The 17,669-nt window shown below is 42.9% G+C and overlaps 2 protein-coding genes across 3 annotated transcripts in view; one reads left to right on the top strand and one right to left on the bottom strand.

Moving 5' to 3' along the window:
• Positions 1–8,466: 8,466 nt before the first annotated feature.
• UBIAD1 (UbiA prenyltransferase domain containing 1) lies at positions 8,467–14,211 on the bottom strand. Its single transcript, XM_057382160.1, has 2 exons — positions 13,531–14,211; positions 8,467–12,650 (listed from the first exon to the last, which is right to left on the bottom strand). Exons 1-2 carry the CDS (start codon positions 14,051–14,053, stop codon positions 12,163–12,165), a joined length of 1,011 nt encoding a protein of 336 aa, XP_057238143.1. The 5' UTR covers positions 14,054–14,211; the 3' UTR covers positions 8,467–12,162.
• Positions 14,212–16,244: 2,033 nt separating this feature from the next.
• The window catches only part of MTOR (mechanistic target of rapamycin kinase), a 63,739-nt gene continuing 62,314 nt past the window's right edge, over positions 16,245–17,669 (top strand). For both annotated transcript variants that reach the window (XM_057382177.1, XM_057382180.1), the window contains exons 1-2: positions 16,245–16,306; positions 17,370–17,532. In XM_057382177.1, coding sequence (XP_057238160.1) covers positions 17,413–17,532 — 120 coding nt within the window. In that variant the 5' untranslated portion in view covers positions 16,245–16,306; positions 17,370–17,412. The remainder of the gene's footprint in view (positions 16,307–17,369; positions 17,533–17,669) is intronic.

Consider the following 17,669-nt stretch of genomic DNA (forward strand, 5'->3'; position numbering starts at 1 on the left):
AAGAACAAATAGATCCTTCACATGATTCTGCTTGAGTCATTTCAAGCATGGGAAAAATTATTTTGGCCCACAAGGTTTCCATCTTGATTTACACCTAGAAAAGACAATATTATTCAAATGTGATGCCAACTCCTGTCACATATTCCATGACATGGGCTACATTTTGTGAGGAGTCCATCAGGATGCTGAGCTTTGGCACAATTGTCCTGATGCTGCTCACATCAACTTTTCATCACTGTGTATATTGGAAGTGCATTAATAATGTGATTACCAAGCATGAAGATCTATCTATTAATGAGTGAGAGATTTTGCTAAACATTTATMATTTTGCAGGTGCCCTATACCAACYCCTAACATGTAATACTGAGGCTCTAGACAAGATATTTGTGTAATACCTTAATCTGGCTTTAGTCCATTTTACTTGTTTGAATGTATTTTTATGCAATGGCAGAGGGCAGTCCATGTGCTTGGTGCAATGCAACCATAGAAAATGAGGCCTCTGATGATCCCTGTCACAAAGATCTTACTAGCCATCCAAATCACAAGTAACCTTCAGTAAAATGTCTCTGGAGAGAGGGAGATATTTTTTTCCCCTAATAAATTTACTTTAAAATCAGTTACTAAAATGTTTCACTAATTTMATTTTCATTCCTGCTCACTAGTCACGCTAAGTTGCTTAGTTACAATTGTCATTTGGRATTATTTTTGCTCTGTGACTTGACAAATGATGAGTTCTCTGATTGATTCTGATGYTGATACTGACAGAAATGGAATATAACTTTTCCTCCTGCCCAGTATGATTGGATGGTATGAATGTTACAGAAAGTTACAGAATGTTACAAAGGAATCAATAAGGAAAGTATGTTCCTCCCAGTGATATGAGTGAGACAGCTTGCCTGCAAGCTGAAATCACAGAGGGTCCACAGTAAGTTGGAGTGCAATGCTGTTTACCTGCTTTATTCGATTTCCACTTCAGAATAACAATTTCACAGCCAAATCTGTTTCGTATTTAAAGTGTTCTCCCACCTCATTCCTTCTATTGAGGAAGATCACAGTACTCTGAGTCAAAGTGTTCAACCGATTCTCAGACTGCAGGAAAACAATATAAACCCAAACTAGATAGTTTCTTAATTTAAAGAGATATTTTTTTTTTATTTATAAATATATTAGCAGGCAAAAGAAATATATCTCTGTATATCTATGTACAGTGTTTAGGATTTCATCCCTCACTTTTATAAAATTCATGAAAGATTTATGAGTTATTCAGCTACTCTGAGTTCCTGGGATATTGCTAATAAACCTTCCCCTTATTCTTAWGGTTAGATCTCATCAACTCTCAGCCAGTTCAGACTTTTGAAGTATAGATTCTTTTTGTTGAAGAATTTTAATATCTGCTTCATGAAGATGAACTTCACGTTTTTCTACTCCATCATACTCATAATTTTCCACTTTCCTGTCATAACTTAGAAGCCAGGCAGATGACATATTAATCCCTTGCTAAGACAGAATGAAGGGAACCTCTGAAACTAGATAACGAGTCTCTACAAGTTCTCTAGCCCTGAAAGAATTAAGCAAAGGTAGCTTTTCCTGAAAGCAAATTCAGGACTCTTACTGCCCCAAATTCCTTACTGATACACTGCTGGCATTCAGTTYAGCCAAATAAGGCTGAATTGAGAACTCACCCAAGTATAACTCTTGTGCAGCAAAAAGAATGCTGAGATTTGACTACTGACTATTCTTTAACACACAATTTTCTTCCTGGTTCTATTTCCATGCTCTCCTTTTCCCCTCTCACCACTCATTCTCAATTACTAAACAATTCAKACTATTAATTTCAAGGAAATCTCTCAATGACAATGGATCAACCACAAACTCCASGCTTGGCAGACCACAGATTTCCCTGTTGTAGACTCTCAGAGCTGAGATGTAGTGCTTAGTCTAACTCCTACTCACTTTCCAAAGGAGTGCTGGCATGTGAAGGGTGGAGCTGCCTGCATTATGTTACAAGACAGGCTCATGATCAGTCCAAAATATTTAAGACTTTTTCAAAAGAAAACAAACAACAAATCAAAGRAAATCTTGYCATGATTTCCCAAGAAAATAAAACAAACTTAACTCTGTGAAATATACTCTATTACTCACAACCTAATTTTCCAGTTTAAACTTCCAGCTTCCCAATCATATTTCAATGTTCCCTCCAGGCCATGSTCTGAAGAAAGTGCTGTCCAGGGACACAATTGCTGAACCTTTGTAATAGAGATACAGATATGCTGTCTTTGTCAGAACTAATACAGAAATATATGCAGCTTTTCCAAGAAGCTTCAGTTTGAGCAGATTCTCCAGAGCACAAAGTGGATGACCCCTTTAGATATTAATCCTTTTGCTTGCTTATCTCTTTTTCTTCACAGTCTTGTCAAGCACTGCAGCATTTCCAGTGATTAAGCCCCAAACAGAAGAAGGTAGAATTCCACTGCAACCAAGAGCAGAACAAAAGAAAGGAAGTCCTGATTCAGCCTCTTGTCAGCAAGTCCTTCTCCAGAACCCAGTGTGGGGAGATCACCCGGGAAAACATCTAAATTACTGTCTTAATTACTGACAGAAGCTTTCACCCCAACAGTGTCTATGCATGTCAGAGTATTAACACACATGTCACTATAGTGCTCTGGCAAGCTGAGAACCATTATCTCAATTTTACAGRTGAGGAACTGAAACCAGAAAGGGAAACATGTGATCCACGATTATACACAAAACCTATCACTGAGCAAAGAATTTAGCGTGAGCCAGCAAGCTGCAGACTCATGGCTTAGCCACCAGCTGCTTCTATAATTTATCTCTCAAACCTCAGTATGGAGCAAGTCTTTTCCTCAATAACACTTTTCCCCTCTTCCCAGGACATGCAGTGGGCATAGATCTGCAACAGCTTTGCTGTTGAAGACTTTCAGAGCTGTCTTATTCCTGTCCCACAACATATCAGTGTAGTTTTCACTAGCAGTAGCAGCAACATAGAGACCACCAGCATTTCAGAGCACCAGATGYAAGCAGATGATGCATCATTATGGATTGATCTCACAGCCTCATGATTCCTGTCTTTGCTTCACTCGAGTGATCCGGTTTGGGATCATCCAAATGTGTATTTAAGCACTGTRAGGCAGCTCACCTGTAATGTCAGAGCACATAGGCACAGTACAATCTGCTCACTGACAACCCTGTCTGATGTTTGTGAGACACAGGCATGGCAGGGTTCATGAAGACAGGGGGACTCCAATCAGAATACAGCCTGGGGATTAAGGAGTCAGCTTTCCCCAAACTTGTAAGAAATCATGAGAACTAAGAACACTTGGGATTTCACTTTCTTTTTCCTCAGAGAGCATTCTGTTCTTAATTACAGTTGGCAGCCCGAGTGTGGCTTTGTCAGGGTTCAATTCAATTACATTCAGAAGGGGATAAAACATGCCTTCCCTAAATCCAAATCATCATGGCCATATGTTCAAAGCAACTCTAGCCAGCTGCTTCCTTTGTGAGGAATTCCAGGCAATAGGAACAGTACAACAGGAAACACCTTCAGGCTTAGAGATTTCTCAGTGTATTTCRGCAAAGAATGATCCCTAATTGCTCYCCTTTACTTCCAGGCCATCTTACATCAATAGAAAAAAACTAAAAGGCCATCAAGTAGTTTCAATTCCTGCTCCTTATATCTGCAACACCAGCAATTCAGTGTGTGCTGCTTCAGCTCACTACTCATGAATTTCCCTGCTGGCTCTGGGGGAAGGTGTAGGGAAGCTGACAGACCGCAGGCAAGCTCTTATTCTGGAGAGAATCAGAATCAGTCAAGTCATGTATTACAGGTGTATTTATACTGGCACTTAAGAGAGATTCTACTGGATGCTTTGAGAGCTGGAAGAAATTAATCTTACATCTCTTGCCAGGCATAACATAATCACACCCTAGAAATACTGTTTTACAGTGTTATTGATTCCTCCCAGGWATGCAACATACTCAGAAAGAAGAAATTTCTGCCTCAGCTATGTATGAGGTAGAAATCAAATTTGGGAGCTCTCAGCTGCTTTTTCTCTCACCACTATGATAATTCCTTTCCAGCATTTAAACATTGTCGTAGCAAAGGTTGTCTCTTCCTGAGTGTAGGATTTTACTGAGTACCTGTGAAAAAAAAATATATTACAATCTTCATCTTGACAAAGATGAAGATTTAAATAAATTTGYAACTCAAAAAGGCATGTCCCACTCTCATAGCAGATTATGTACTGCACAACTTTGGAAAGCCTGTTCCCTGCTCATTGCCCACCAGCATGTGATCTCTGAAACAACCACTATCACAAAAGTCTCACAGTGCATCCAACCCAGCTATAATTTCAAAACCTGCAAAGAGAGAAAACAACCTGGGAATCTTTTCTAGAGCAGTCTGGAAACTGAAAAATCTGGGACCTTTCTTACCAAATAGGCTGTAGCAGAAAGATGCTCCTTACATCTCTTGGTAGCAATAGGTTCTGTCTAATACATAGAAAGTTTAGAGATTCTTGTAGAAAACCTGAGGATAATACAACCCAGAGGAGATAACAAGGATCTGTCCTCTAGGATCTCTCCTAAAAAAAATTAGATTTGCAAATTGGGACCTCTAGGCTACAGAGGCAGCTATATAGAAGCAGTCCAGGCAGCCCAAAAACCTGCAGAGTTCAGCTCTGGGGACATTTGAGRTCTGGCCTACTCCTCTGACTTTAATCCTTGTAGTTGCCACCTGCCAGAAAGGGAAACTTTTAATCATTCTCTTCTAAAACTTTCCCTCACAACTAAAATCTTGATATGTTGAGATGGAAGGAAAAGAACCTGCACTAAATCTTTAAAGAGAAAACACTAAACAAATTTTGTGTCACTCTCTATACAGCATCTCCTTTTATTCCCCTTTTGACAGCCCTGGGAGCTTCTGGGATTTTAAGCACTCAGCATACTTCAGTGTAGATTGGAGAATGGGAGGGCATATGAAGTACAACAGCAAGGACAGGGAGGCTGACAAGAAAAGCAAGAGGGATGCAGGCGTTCTGAGTACGCAAGGTTTATGGATAATTTATTCAGTAATGCACCATCAATTACACTGCTRCTGTCTCAGCTGGACAAACTCCTGGCAGACAGGAGGCAGCTGCAGAGATGACTCCACTTTTCTGTCAGTCATGATCAAGACCAGCAATTCCAACTAGGTACATGTGTGGTCAGTTCTGCAAAGGAGTTACTGACAGCATCACAAATTGCTCCAGAGTTCCATGGGCCATCTGCTCCTTCCCTACCTGGCTTCTTTGGCAGGTCAGGGCAGGGAAGCTGGCACTGCTGGTTCACCTCTGTGCCATAATTCTGTTGCTGGTCTGGCACAAACTTCATGCTCAGTGTGCCTAATTGCCAGCCATTCCTGAGCTCAGAGGAAGATGGGGACTAAAATCTTTCAAATGTTTTCAACAGCTTTCTAGAAAGCACTGCACTCTAAGTCAAGCAGCCTCCCTGCTGCCTACAGAGTGCTCTAAGACCCCTGGAGGGAAGGATTCCCACAGGACACAGTGTTTATCAGTAGCACACCACTCACAATATGAATCATCACACCCCAATGCCACAGCTCCTACAACATGTTTGTAAATGCAGAGTACAAGCAGTAAAAGATGATRCCTCTTTGTTTTCTCTTCAGGTCTCCTAGCTGGTCTGTGTTTTTGTGTGGTGGCTGTTTGTGAAAGGAGTTTTYGTGCTTGTGGATTTCTGTTCCTACCTCTAGATCTACAATAATCCCATAATTGTGATGCCAAGCAGCGCCTGAAGACCGTTTTATCACAGTCTGTATAATGTGCAAATACCATTAAGTTAGAGGGATTTTCTCATTAATTCTCCATCCCAGTGACAAACCAGGAATTAACACAATTGATTTTCCAGTCCCTGCTCATTATCAATCATCCAAGAACTTAGTCACATCTCATCTGTCCCACCTGGGTCCCAGCATATATTTGTAGACTTCAACATATATTAAATTAATAAAAAACAACAGTCACAGCAACCTCTGGACCCAAACCCCAGACAAAAACAAATTGTATRTTCCCAACTCCTTTGGTGGTAAACTTCCCATTGTGTACCAGTATTCTACAGAGAACCAGCAGTGCCAGATAAAGGAACAACTGATTGTACACTGCCTGTTGTATTAATATTTTCTGTCTTACAAACCAAAGAAAAGCACACTTCTGTGTTGCTTAAAAAACATAAATAAAACAGTTCATAGCRTGTTTGCTTCCTGGAAGAAGCAAATTGAGGCTTCTGAAATGCAGTTAGTTCCACAAGCTCTCTGCTTCAGCCTAGAGAGCGTGTAAATAGGTGTAATCTTTTAAAACCATTATTTCTCTTTGGCTCATCTCTATCCAAAAAGTAGTCAAAACAGGCTCCAAGATGGAATTATCACTAGGTAATAATAACCTTTATGGAAGCTGTTTAACAGTAATTCCAATCCATTTTATTAGGAGACTTTGGAAATTTCCACTAAAGAAAGGTGGTACAGATTTGGAATACTAAGCAATAGGAGGTTAAAAGGTATTTCAGTCTGGGAACTGTTTCTCCAGATAATTGGATTCCTAACCCCTGAAAGGYCATGATCTCAGTTTTACTGTGCTGGGATAGAAGGTGCCCAATTAGGTCTTTTATGACATAATCCAGCACAGGCTTTGGTATTGCCTGCAAGGTAACAACTTGTAAATCATCACAGGGAAAAAAATAAAGATGTTGCAGGTACAAGGAAGTCACGCTCTGATAGATCATCTCTGTCTTGTGTTCCCACTGGAACAAGAGTGGGATACACCTTTCTCCCAGATACTGTAAAACAACAGCTCACAACATCCACAAATGCAAMGGATTATAAAGCCCATTTTCCAGAGATTGCTGGTGGTTGCTCATATGGAAGAGCCTGCTCCTGTCTAAGCAGAGCTGGACACAACCTCTGCAGCCCATATCTGGCAGCTCACCTTGGCTGAGTAGTGTTGCTCTGTGTTGTCAGCTTTTTCTCAAGGTTATGGCAGCAAAAGGCAATACCATAAGCAGAAAAGMATGGAGAAAGGGGAAGTGTTCTCTTCTTTATAGAGAATCCATATTAAATCACAAAATAATCTATCAAGGACTGTGAAGTGTTCAGTTACAGCACAGAGGAGCTTGTAAATACAGTGGAATCAACCTCTTGTAAAACGTCTTCACAAATGTGGAACAAAATCCAGAGGAAGTCAAACACACTATTTCCTTCTCTGTAGGGAGTCAACAAGTACTAACAAAAGGCTTAAAACTAGTCCTAAACCACAACAACAACCACCACTACCATCAAAAAAAACCCCAAACCTAAACAAAATATCAGGAGCTAAAATCAGCAATTATACGTAAGCATCACCTCACAGAAATTCATGAAGGTCATACTCCAGATCATACCTGGTGTGTTCTTATTAGTATTAGTGCTAACAACAGCCACTGAATGTTTCATGCAAGGACTCTACCAATGAATAAGGAGAAGGAATGTGTCTCTGGAAAACAAAGCATGCACAAATAACTACTCCTCCTGAATCAGACACTAGACAAAGACTTGTGTCAAGAGAGGAATAAAGATCACTGACAATCCGACAAAATKATATCACCTTCCAGGTACCTAAAGTGGCTGTGTCAGCACATGGAGCATTGCAGAAAAWCCCTTGTAATTTCTGGAGATAAATTAAACTCATTAATTTGTTATTATGGGTAAGGCTTGTTGCACCCAGATGATTTTCTAAGTTCTTACCTAGGCATTTTGAGAGCCAGGGGTCTTGTCTGAATCCTCTCACATACCCATGCTGTCTCAGGGATGACATTTTGTTGTCTTTTTTTTTCACTTCACTACAGACCACAAAGGTGTGCACTTTTTTTCTAAATATGCTAATAACTTGCAGAAGAAAATTATGTAGACTTTTTTAAGGTTATAGTGGAGCAAAAACAAAGCAAAAAAAACTGTCAGAAACCAAGACTTTCTCCTTCATCAAGGGCTGAGCTTAATTTCCTACTGCCCCTCACGCACAGCTTGCCCATGCTCTTTTGAAAGCTCAGCCCTCAGCATCTGAGCAGAAAGAGCTTATTAAGCCATCAATAAAGGCTTTAAGAGCTGACTGGCTTTCTTCAAATGCTCATKTCTGCCTAGGGCAGGACTATCTGTCCAGTCATAATCTGCACAACAGAAATTCCTCTGTAGCCATTTATCTTCCAAGTTCCCTTACAACAGAGGAGACACAGTGAGATACAGCCAAACGYTAAAAACATCCTTGCAAACACAGCTCACAGGTTTCTGTAAGGTGCTGTAGAACCATTGGAAGAGMAACACTGCCATCTGCAGATGGAAATGCAACCTCCTCATTAGGGAAGATCCACCCCATGTATCGACGTCATGATACCCTGCATTTCATTTTTTACAATTATCTCCAAATGCAGTTTGGAGCACAGTGCACCACTGACCAAGACAGGAAAATCACAAACCATGTTTTAGGCTCATTTATGACACACATGGGGGAGGYATTATGCTGTCACAGTTCTGTGGAGCAGTGACCACGTCACTGGAAAGCTGGCAGAACACACTGGGAAGGATGAAAAGATATTTATTATTAAATACGATACTGAAGTTCAGCTGAACCGCCTTACAAAGGCAGAACAGTGCATGGACAGAAATCTCCATCAGATAAAATTCTGCACACTGATGAATATACCGGAACTATTCTAAGTCTGCCATAGGAGATTATCCCTGCTACAGAACTATTTCTCTTGTGATAGGGAAGGACAGGACTATGTGATTCATAAAAGGACTTCTACACAAAAAAGTATGATTTTTCAGGTACTTATACTATAAATATGGCAGATAAAGATCCTCTTTCTTTCATGACCATGTTTTAATCCATCTGCAAAAATACAACCTGAGCAATGTGAAACAATCAAACATACYATAATTAACAGAGTAACATTCAGTTTATTGGGTAAGAAGAAAGGCCAGGAGGTGCTTTAGGACACGTTTACARATGGGCTACAGATCTGTTCATGTACCAACGCACACTAATCAAACTGCAATATATCTCATCAAGAGAGACCTGAAAGAASTTTCTGAAGTTTATATTCACGGAAAGTAGCATGGGATAGAGAGAAGAGGGGTAGGGGAAGAGACCCAGCATCTTCATCACAAAGCAAACCAATAAATGAACCTYTCTTACTACTCAATTATTATATGTGAAAATTATTGTCGCCTAATTACATGGGTTAAGTCACCCTTTACGTTAGTTCATATATAAAGTGTTTTCTAGTACTAACAAGCTTTTTGGAAAGCACACAGAAATAAAGCACATTTTACTTTCAAAGCTCTCTATGACAGTGATATCAGCTCAGCATCTCTATGAGGTAGGCAAAAATTAGCTGGTTTTTGAGATACAGATAAGTTAAATAACTTCCTGAAAGCCACGGTGAAGAATGTGTTAGTTACTACTAATATCCTTAAGAACCTGGAATTAAACTGTTTTTCAAAGAGAGGGAATTTGAGGCAACCAGCATCTGCTAGTAAGGAATTATCAAATTTTCATCTCATTTTTACTGTTAAAATAMTTTGACTCCCCCCTACCTCAGAAATTGTTCCACACTGGTACTTTTGTACTAGTGAGCTGTTTCCTCTTAATAACAAAAAGCACTGGCCCTTTCCAGTCCTAAGTAGAYATCCTACCCTGGAAAGGGTAGACAAGATACAGTAAGAGTTACAAACTAAGACACCAATGATCTTCCCATCATTACAATTACAGCTATCAAAGATACAAACCAAGTTACTTTAAGGAATTTAACTGGAGTACTCAAGTTTTTGTAAAAAGTAGAGAAAAGATAACTAACCATTCTTTGAAACTGAAAGCTATTCAAAACCAAGCTATCATGAAATGAAGCCCACAGCTTCTACAAAGGGCAGGATTAACCCAATAAATCTGCGTATCCCCAATTGCAAGGTTAACAGATCTGTCAGCTCAGCTGTTATCCTTACAAAAGCTTTTAGCTTGCAGGAACATGAAATGGATCTTGGAGCCAGGCTCTTCTTCATTCTACAGGTTCACAAAGAAGCAACAGTAGAAACTCTGTTGAGTGTATCTGTATTGAAAACAGTTTCCAAAACCTTCTGGATAGCTCTCTCCATCCATCTGAGCTGAACTTTTGCATTTTATCCTTTGTTTTTAATCTAAACAATACTTTGCTGTAGAAAGCCCTTGCTGAAATCCATCTCTTCTTGTCCTGTGCCTAGCCAGATAAGAGATCATTTGCCCATTTTAGTAAATAAAAGATGAAACTATGGTTCATTAAATAGGCCTGCAAAGACTCCTTCCCATTAACTTCAGTTCAGGTGTAATACTGGATAACATGAAGCTGTATAAAGCCTCTTAACAGCTGCACCATGCATGTAATCTGGTAGCATCCACTCAGCTTTACTGGTGTCAGTACAACCAACTAATGGGACACTTGGCTCTTTCAGATGAACACCACAAGAGATAACTTACCCATGACAGATGCAGGATAACACCATGTGAGTTTATTGCTAGTTTATCCTTTGTGTATAAAAGCCCTTCATACAGTATTTCACACATAGCCACCTGTTCAAAAGCAAGGCTGTGACCTGGCACCAGCAGCTCTAGTTCAACACTGCTGTCAATTCCTCTGAGTTTCCCACAGCTCTTGCAAACAAGCTTTTCACCAAAACCTGTGTACTGGTACTAAAYAACACAGAATAAAATTCAGTTGCCACTAAGTAATGATTCAGATCAAATCCATCTTTGCACTGCAAGGCACATGTTTTTCCCATTATGTCTGGCATGTTTTTCACACAGCTATGTAATTGCTAAAACAATCAATTCTCCAAAGGACCACAKGAACAGCAAGGGACAAGTCTGGCAGGAGAAAACAAAGCAATGCTGTAAGGTATAGCAGAGGGAAAAGAAGTGGGGAACTTTCCTTCAGAGATCACTTATTTGTGACTCAGTGACACAAACTCTGGACTGCATTAGGAAAAATGTTGTTAACAAAATTGATTTCTTCCTGTTTCCAGTTCTAATTTTTATGTAGAGCCAATGCGATAATCCAGATTTGCTTTTTCTGACACTATACATTGCTTCTTTGCTGATCTTGGCTTCTTGTTATAAGACATTTTCCTGAAATACTGTGGCCTTCTAAAAAAACAGAGAAAAACAAATTTTAAAAAAAAAAAAAAACTTTTTAAAATCAAGAATATGTTCTTCCATCTATATATCCATTAATCCATAGCTATCCAAAGAAATCTGGCAGTCTGTCAGCTCCCCCTTAACTCAAAAACTCTCCTTTCAGAGAGTAAATTCTAAGTAAATACAAAATTGGAAACCAYTTGTTTTTCTACCCATTGAGGGCTTCCCAGTTGCATGGTTTGCATTTACAGCTTCTGCTTTTGTAGCAGAATACAGAYTTACTGATTTGGGCTAAGTTTGTGCAGTGGGCTAATCGTGCTCCATTTTAGCACCACAACCCACAGAAATTAATGTTTGAAATCTCTAGACTAAATGGAACAAGAAGAAGCAATACTTCATGAATCAGTATCTASTGCATTTCAGGGGGCTTGGAAATAAAAGGTCAAAACTTGGCTAGGAAAAACAAAAAAAATCAAACATACAGAAGACTACGCTTACAAGAGAGTGAAGTAATGGCACCTACATTGTTGTGATGCTAAACATTTGGCAGTATTTTCTGATTCCCATATGGGAGCCAYTCATGACTCATGACTCCTTCACCATGATAAGAACAATCATTGTGCTTGTGAAGTGAATGGAGAGTGTGATTTGAGGCTCTTTCATTGAACCGACAGTGAAAAAATTAGGTGGCAGAATGATGAGGTTCTTTAAACATTTCCTTGACCTCTCATCACCTTGCTCCTCAAAGCAAAGTTATATAGTTCATCCCTTTTGAAGAACTGACAAACCACTTTTTTGTCTGTTGTATAAGCTATACAAGACATCACATTCACTATCAACAGTGCAAGGTGGTCTTTCCATTCTTCTCACTGTCCATAATGGGWCATTTACTCATTACATCCACTGTTAATTGGCATGAATAGTGAATTATGAGCTACAGCTACAGCTCTTGTTATAGTTTGGGCAGAGCACCAGCTGGTGCCAGTGTAATGCCAAAAACATAGAAAAGCCCCAGCAGGAGATTGAGTTTGGCTGTCCGCTGAGGAATTTTGTTGAAGCTCTGACTCCGGAACTGTCTTTCCAGTGAAAATGCCATTGGGATGGTGAGCAGTGGCAATGCCATGCTGATGGTGTAGCGTGTGGCCAGCACACAGAAGATCAGGTAGGGCAAAAAGAGCAGCACGGTGTAGAGGATATAGGAGAAGGTGGGGCCAATGAGGATGGCCAAGGTGACAATTCCTGCCTGCCGGTCTGACTCCATGTCCCGTGTGTTGTTGCTGTGCAGGATGGCCTCAGTACTGAGGGCTAGAGGGACAGCGTAGAGCAGGGGTGACACAGACAGGTAACCAACTTGCACTGCGTGGGCAAACATGACAGCCAGGGGCCCAAAGGTGATCAGGATCACAACATCGCCAAGMGCAACGTATTTAAATCCAATTCCTGTGACAAGACACAAGAACAAAATCAAGCATCATCAAACAACCCAAATGACAGAAGAGAATGCATGACATAACAGTTCAGCCCTTTCCCATTGCAATACTGCAAAATAACCAGTGAACTTACAGCTAAGGACAAGAAACATATCTCTTTTTTCAAAGATAACAAAGGAAAAGTTTCTGGATTTCTTCAGACAAACCATGTAACAGAAACTAARGGCCAGATTTTAATACCCATCCATAAGTACCTATTTCTGCAGAAATCTGTAGAAATAAGGTACTTTYCAGTGAGATCATGCTAAAAGAACCKGATCCCAAAGAAATATAGAAAATGCTCAGAACAAAATGCAAAACTGACAAGACTCTTTCAGGGAAACACACATAACTCTAAGTCTGACAATTTGAAACTAAGTTGTTTTTTCTTCTCCTAGTAATGATGTTTGTATCTATCCAACACAGGAAGACATTAAAATATCCTTGTCTTTCTAAGAAGAATCACAAACTGTTCAGCATTCACAGTGAAGACCCATCTAAAGAATAACAAGTAACATTCCCACCAGAGGAAACAAAATATGCCATTAGTTACACTGCTACAGGATATGAGATAAACATCACAAAAATATTCARCAATAGTTCTGATAAGCATCTATAGCAATATACATAAATAATAATGCCTCAACACCACTATCTGAATGGAGATCTTAGTATTCTAGTAGATCTTAGTAGATTCTTCCCTGCATTCAACTGCAAAGAATACAAGTTTACATACCAGTACTTCAGGAAATATCACAAATATTTTACGGCAGTGCACTAGATAGATCACAATTCATCTGGTTTTATCACATCTACACTCAGATTCACAACAAACGGGATGCAGCAATTACCTCCGGTATAAAGGAAGGAGCTGGAAAGTCCTCCAAAGTAAATAAGGGCCAGGTGCTCCAGCTTGAGCGTGGAGACAGCATAGAGCCCAGCAGCACAGATACATCCCACAGTGTAGAGAAAGACTCCAAACCGGACTACATCCTGCGGCTCCAAAATCTGGTCCACCAATGTCCTGTCATCACTCTTCTTGTGATCGATGCCTTTGGAAAAGTCATAGTAGGTATTCACCAAATTGCCGGCCCCGTGCACAGCCAGGACGGTCACGGCGCTTCCCAGCAGCAGCCCCGGGTCGAGCGCTCCCTCGGCCCGGTACGCCAGCGCGCTGCCCAGCGCCACAGGGGTGAGCGAGGCACTGAAGCTCCAGGGCCGGAGCGCCAGCACATAGGCCGCACACTTGTGTCTCCAACTGCCSGGGGCGGCCCCGTCAGCGCCGGCCAGCACCGAGCCGCTGCCGTTCCCCTCGCTCCCGCGGGGAGGCTCGGCGCTGATGTTGATCTTCTGCACCAGCTCTGCCGGTCCCATGCTCGCCCCACCGTCTCGCAGCAGCAGCAGCACCTAGAAGGGGAAAGGCCGCGCGTTAGCGGAGCGGCGGGGCCCGGGAGGAGCGGGGGTCAGCGCGGCCATGGCGGCCCGGGGGGCAGGAGAGAGCGCCGCCATTGCCCGCCCCACAAGACAGCCAGCCCAACCGGCCTTGCCACCCCCGCGGCCTTGAGCGAGGGGTTCYGCACCCGCCGGCACCTCCCGCTGTRTAAATTAAAARGAAAATTAAGCGGCCCGCGGCGTCACCCGCGGCGGCGAGGGGTCACCTCGCAGCATGCGCCAGCACCACGATTCATGTCATAGCGGCCACAGAGCGCCCGAAGCCCAGCGCAGCCACTGCCATCCTTGCTCCTGTCACGGGCAGCCGGACACATTTCAGCGCAGCACACCGGGCGCGGCTAGGAAGCGCCCTGCTCCCTGTGCGCATGCGCACGGCTGACACAGGGTTTACACCCGGAGTGTGGTTTTCGCTGGGAAGAACCTTAAAATTCTTCACCCTCTGCCATAGGCACGGACAGCTTCCACTATTCCAGGTTGCTTCAAGCSCAATGCAAYCTGGCCTTGGACACTTCCAGGGATGGGGCAGCCACAGCTWCTCTGGRCAACCTRTGCCAGGACCTCACCACCCTCACAGGTGATCCCTATGGTTTATGTCAAAGTGACAAGGYGCTTATGAGGCCTRTGAYTGAAAACTTTCTATAAACTTTTTWTAYATTATYAATATAAGAATGTAATAACTTTTTTATTAATATACCATGTAATAGCTTTCAATATATTATCAATAATAGCCTTTTCATATATTGTTATAAGTTTTTATATAGGGTATTAGCAACATACAGTGTACCAGCTGGATGTAAWYSARCMAGCTGGATTAGTACKTAMACAYGTAMAAATCRCCAARGAGCATAAATCAGAAAAAGTTCTGAMGAAAGTAGACAAGGTAGATGCTATAACAAGACAYAGTASAGAGCACTAATGAGAACTTGGCAGAGGCACAGGACAGCCAACAAAGTAATGGAAAATGAAGAYGTGGAGRMYWRRAAAAAAMCATGAACATCMCAAYTGYGYATGCYCTGAAGACAAAGGTGRRAAGTCCACCATGATGAAGAGGATGRTSTCTCATTAGAGGGAGACCCCCACGACCACYGAATTGAGGATGACACATGTGCACTTGTAAAACTGTGATATCGTGTATTTCYGTRCCCATRTATRGTGGTGGGTRTATGGTGGGCATATGGGGGGCAGTGACAATGKTMATRTTACACCATGCTTACTRTATAAATAYSTGCCAATTTKAAGCGAAGGCAGGTGGGTTAGGAGGAGAAATCCCCCTCACCTCCAGCRCTACAATAAACAAATACCTGCTTTACAGACACTGGTCTATGGGGTTTTATTTCTAGGCCTTTTTCGGKCATCACAGGSAAGAACATTCTCCWAACATCTAAACTAAATTTCCTCTCTTTCAATCTGAGCCCATTCCCTCTTATCTGTCACTACAGTTCTGATGAAGAGTCCCTCCTTGGCCTCCAGATACCGGAGATTTCCACACAACCTTCTCTTCTTCCATATACAGATGCTCTRGTCCCACATCCCATGTGACAGCACCGCACAGTGCAGTGTCATTTGCTGAGGGTGCCTCAATCGTATTGTCTGTGTCGCCAGCAAAGTTGCTGAATACTATCAGCCCAGCAAAACCCCTGAGAGACACCACTCATCCCTTCTCTCTATGCGGAATGAGCTGCTCACCGCAACGCTTTACGTGCGGCTGTTCTTTACGCATCGAGTGGTCCATCCGTCAAATATACATGTCTCCCCAGCTTACAGACCACGCTGTCGTGAGAATGAAGGTTTCGCACAATCCCCAGCAGACGATGCCGGTTGCTCTCCCCATCCACCCATACCGCAATCCGGCCACAGCCGGCGCCTCACGGAAGGGCGGAAGCCGGCGTGTGGGGAGGGTGGGCCTACTGAGCAAACCTAGCCATTCTATTGGTCACACGTGCTGCCACTCAGCCGTGATTGGCCTGATGATTGGTTAACARGCGACTGTCCTTGCGGTTTCTTGGGGAAGGGGCGGAGCTTTGGGTGATATTTCCCCTTGCTGTTTTTTTATTGGTCAGAGGTGCTGCCAATCACGGCGGTTCTGGAAGCTTATTGGCCAGCAGCGGCGCGGCGGCGGGGCGGTCGCGGGGCCCGGAGTAGGGGAGCCGGCGGCGGCCGGGGCGTCGGTGGCGGGTGAGTGAGAGCGGCGGTGTCTCCCATCATCATTGCCTCCCCTTCGCTTCACCTCCCTCTGCCAGCCCGGGCCGGCCTGCCCAAGCCCTCGGCCTCGCGGCGCTGCCGCTTGCGGCCCCGCCGGCCGTGCCTGCCTTTCCCCGCCTCACCCCTCCTTCMCTCCCGGCCTGCGGAGCCCGTGCCCCCCCTGCCTCAGGCCTGCCGGGTGCTGTCCGCCGGGTTCTGTGAGGGAATCCCAGGCACACCGGGCTGAGTCGATGGGCGGCAGCAACCTTCGGCTGCTCTTTGATCAGAGGGGTCTGTCCTGGCTTCTGCCAGCAGCCACCTCACCTGTGGTCTCGCTGGGTGTCTGATGACCGCCCGTGGAATATTTGGGGAGAAGCAGTTGAAGTTCTAGTGTCAGTGCTTGCTTTGGTCTTATGTAATCTGAATATCGGGGGGTTTCGTCAAGCGTCKTGAAATGTTTTTGACGTAGAGAAAAGAAAGGCTCCTGAGAAAGTTTGTTTATGTGTTATGCGGGGAAACCCCCTGTTGCAGTGATTGGTGTTGCTACAACTGGGCTTCCCATGTCTAAATATCTACTGGAGGATGTAATACTTGGGAGGCCTGAGTGCTGAGTCTTCCTTGTGTTGGTGTAACACTGAGACTTCTGTGGAGAAATGTGGATGAAAGTGTTCAGGGAGGAGTCAGATATGAAAGCGATRTAATCCTGGGAATGATTGTGCTTACTTATTATAGGTRATTGCAAACCCTAGTTTGACCCTGCTGTTTTTCAGCTGTTGCATGACCCTTGATTTAGGATTAGATCACCATAGGGCAGCTGACCTAMTGCARCATGTTTTGGTATTTGAGGAACTAGAGWGCAAATAGGCTGGGGGTCAAGATATGTGGTGATACAATTTTATCATGGTGTGTAAGGCCTAAGGAATATAGTCATTACTTGTAAYTTTATGGCCTACTGACAGAACATCTTCGTGTGTATTTTGGAAACAGTCAGGAGGGACAGCCTTAAGAAAGAAGCTCAGATTTCAATTYAAGCAGTAAAAAATGTGTTTCTCTGAAGAATTTACAGGACTTGATGCCCTGAGCCCCAGCATACTACCACCATGTCAGGCACTATGTCCATTCTCCAACAATTTGCCAATGGCTTGAAGAGTCGCAGCGAAGAGACAAGGGCAAAAGCTGCCAAGGACTTGCAGCATTATGTCACCATGGAGCTGCGTGAGGTGAGTGCTGYAAATGGGATTATTTATGTTTGTGTATTGTGTGAGTGTCAGGCATGGGCTGGGTGCCTTGGCAATGGAGATTTTTTGGATATGGAAACTGGTCTTAGAGAGGAGATGGGGCACAGCAGGAAGCTTAT

This window comes from Malurus melanocephalus, unplaced genomic scaffold (assembly GCF_030028575.1).
Source record: "Malurus melanocephalus ecotype Western Australia unplaced genomic scaffold, MMel_1.1 scaffold_552, whole genome shotgun sequence".
Classification (NCBI taxonomy): domain Eukaryota; kingdom Metazoa; phylum Chordata; class Aves; order Passeriformes; family Maluridae; genus Malurus; species Malurus melanocephalus.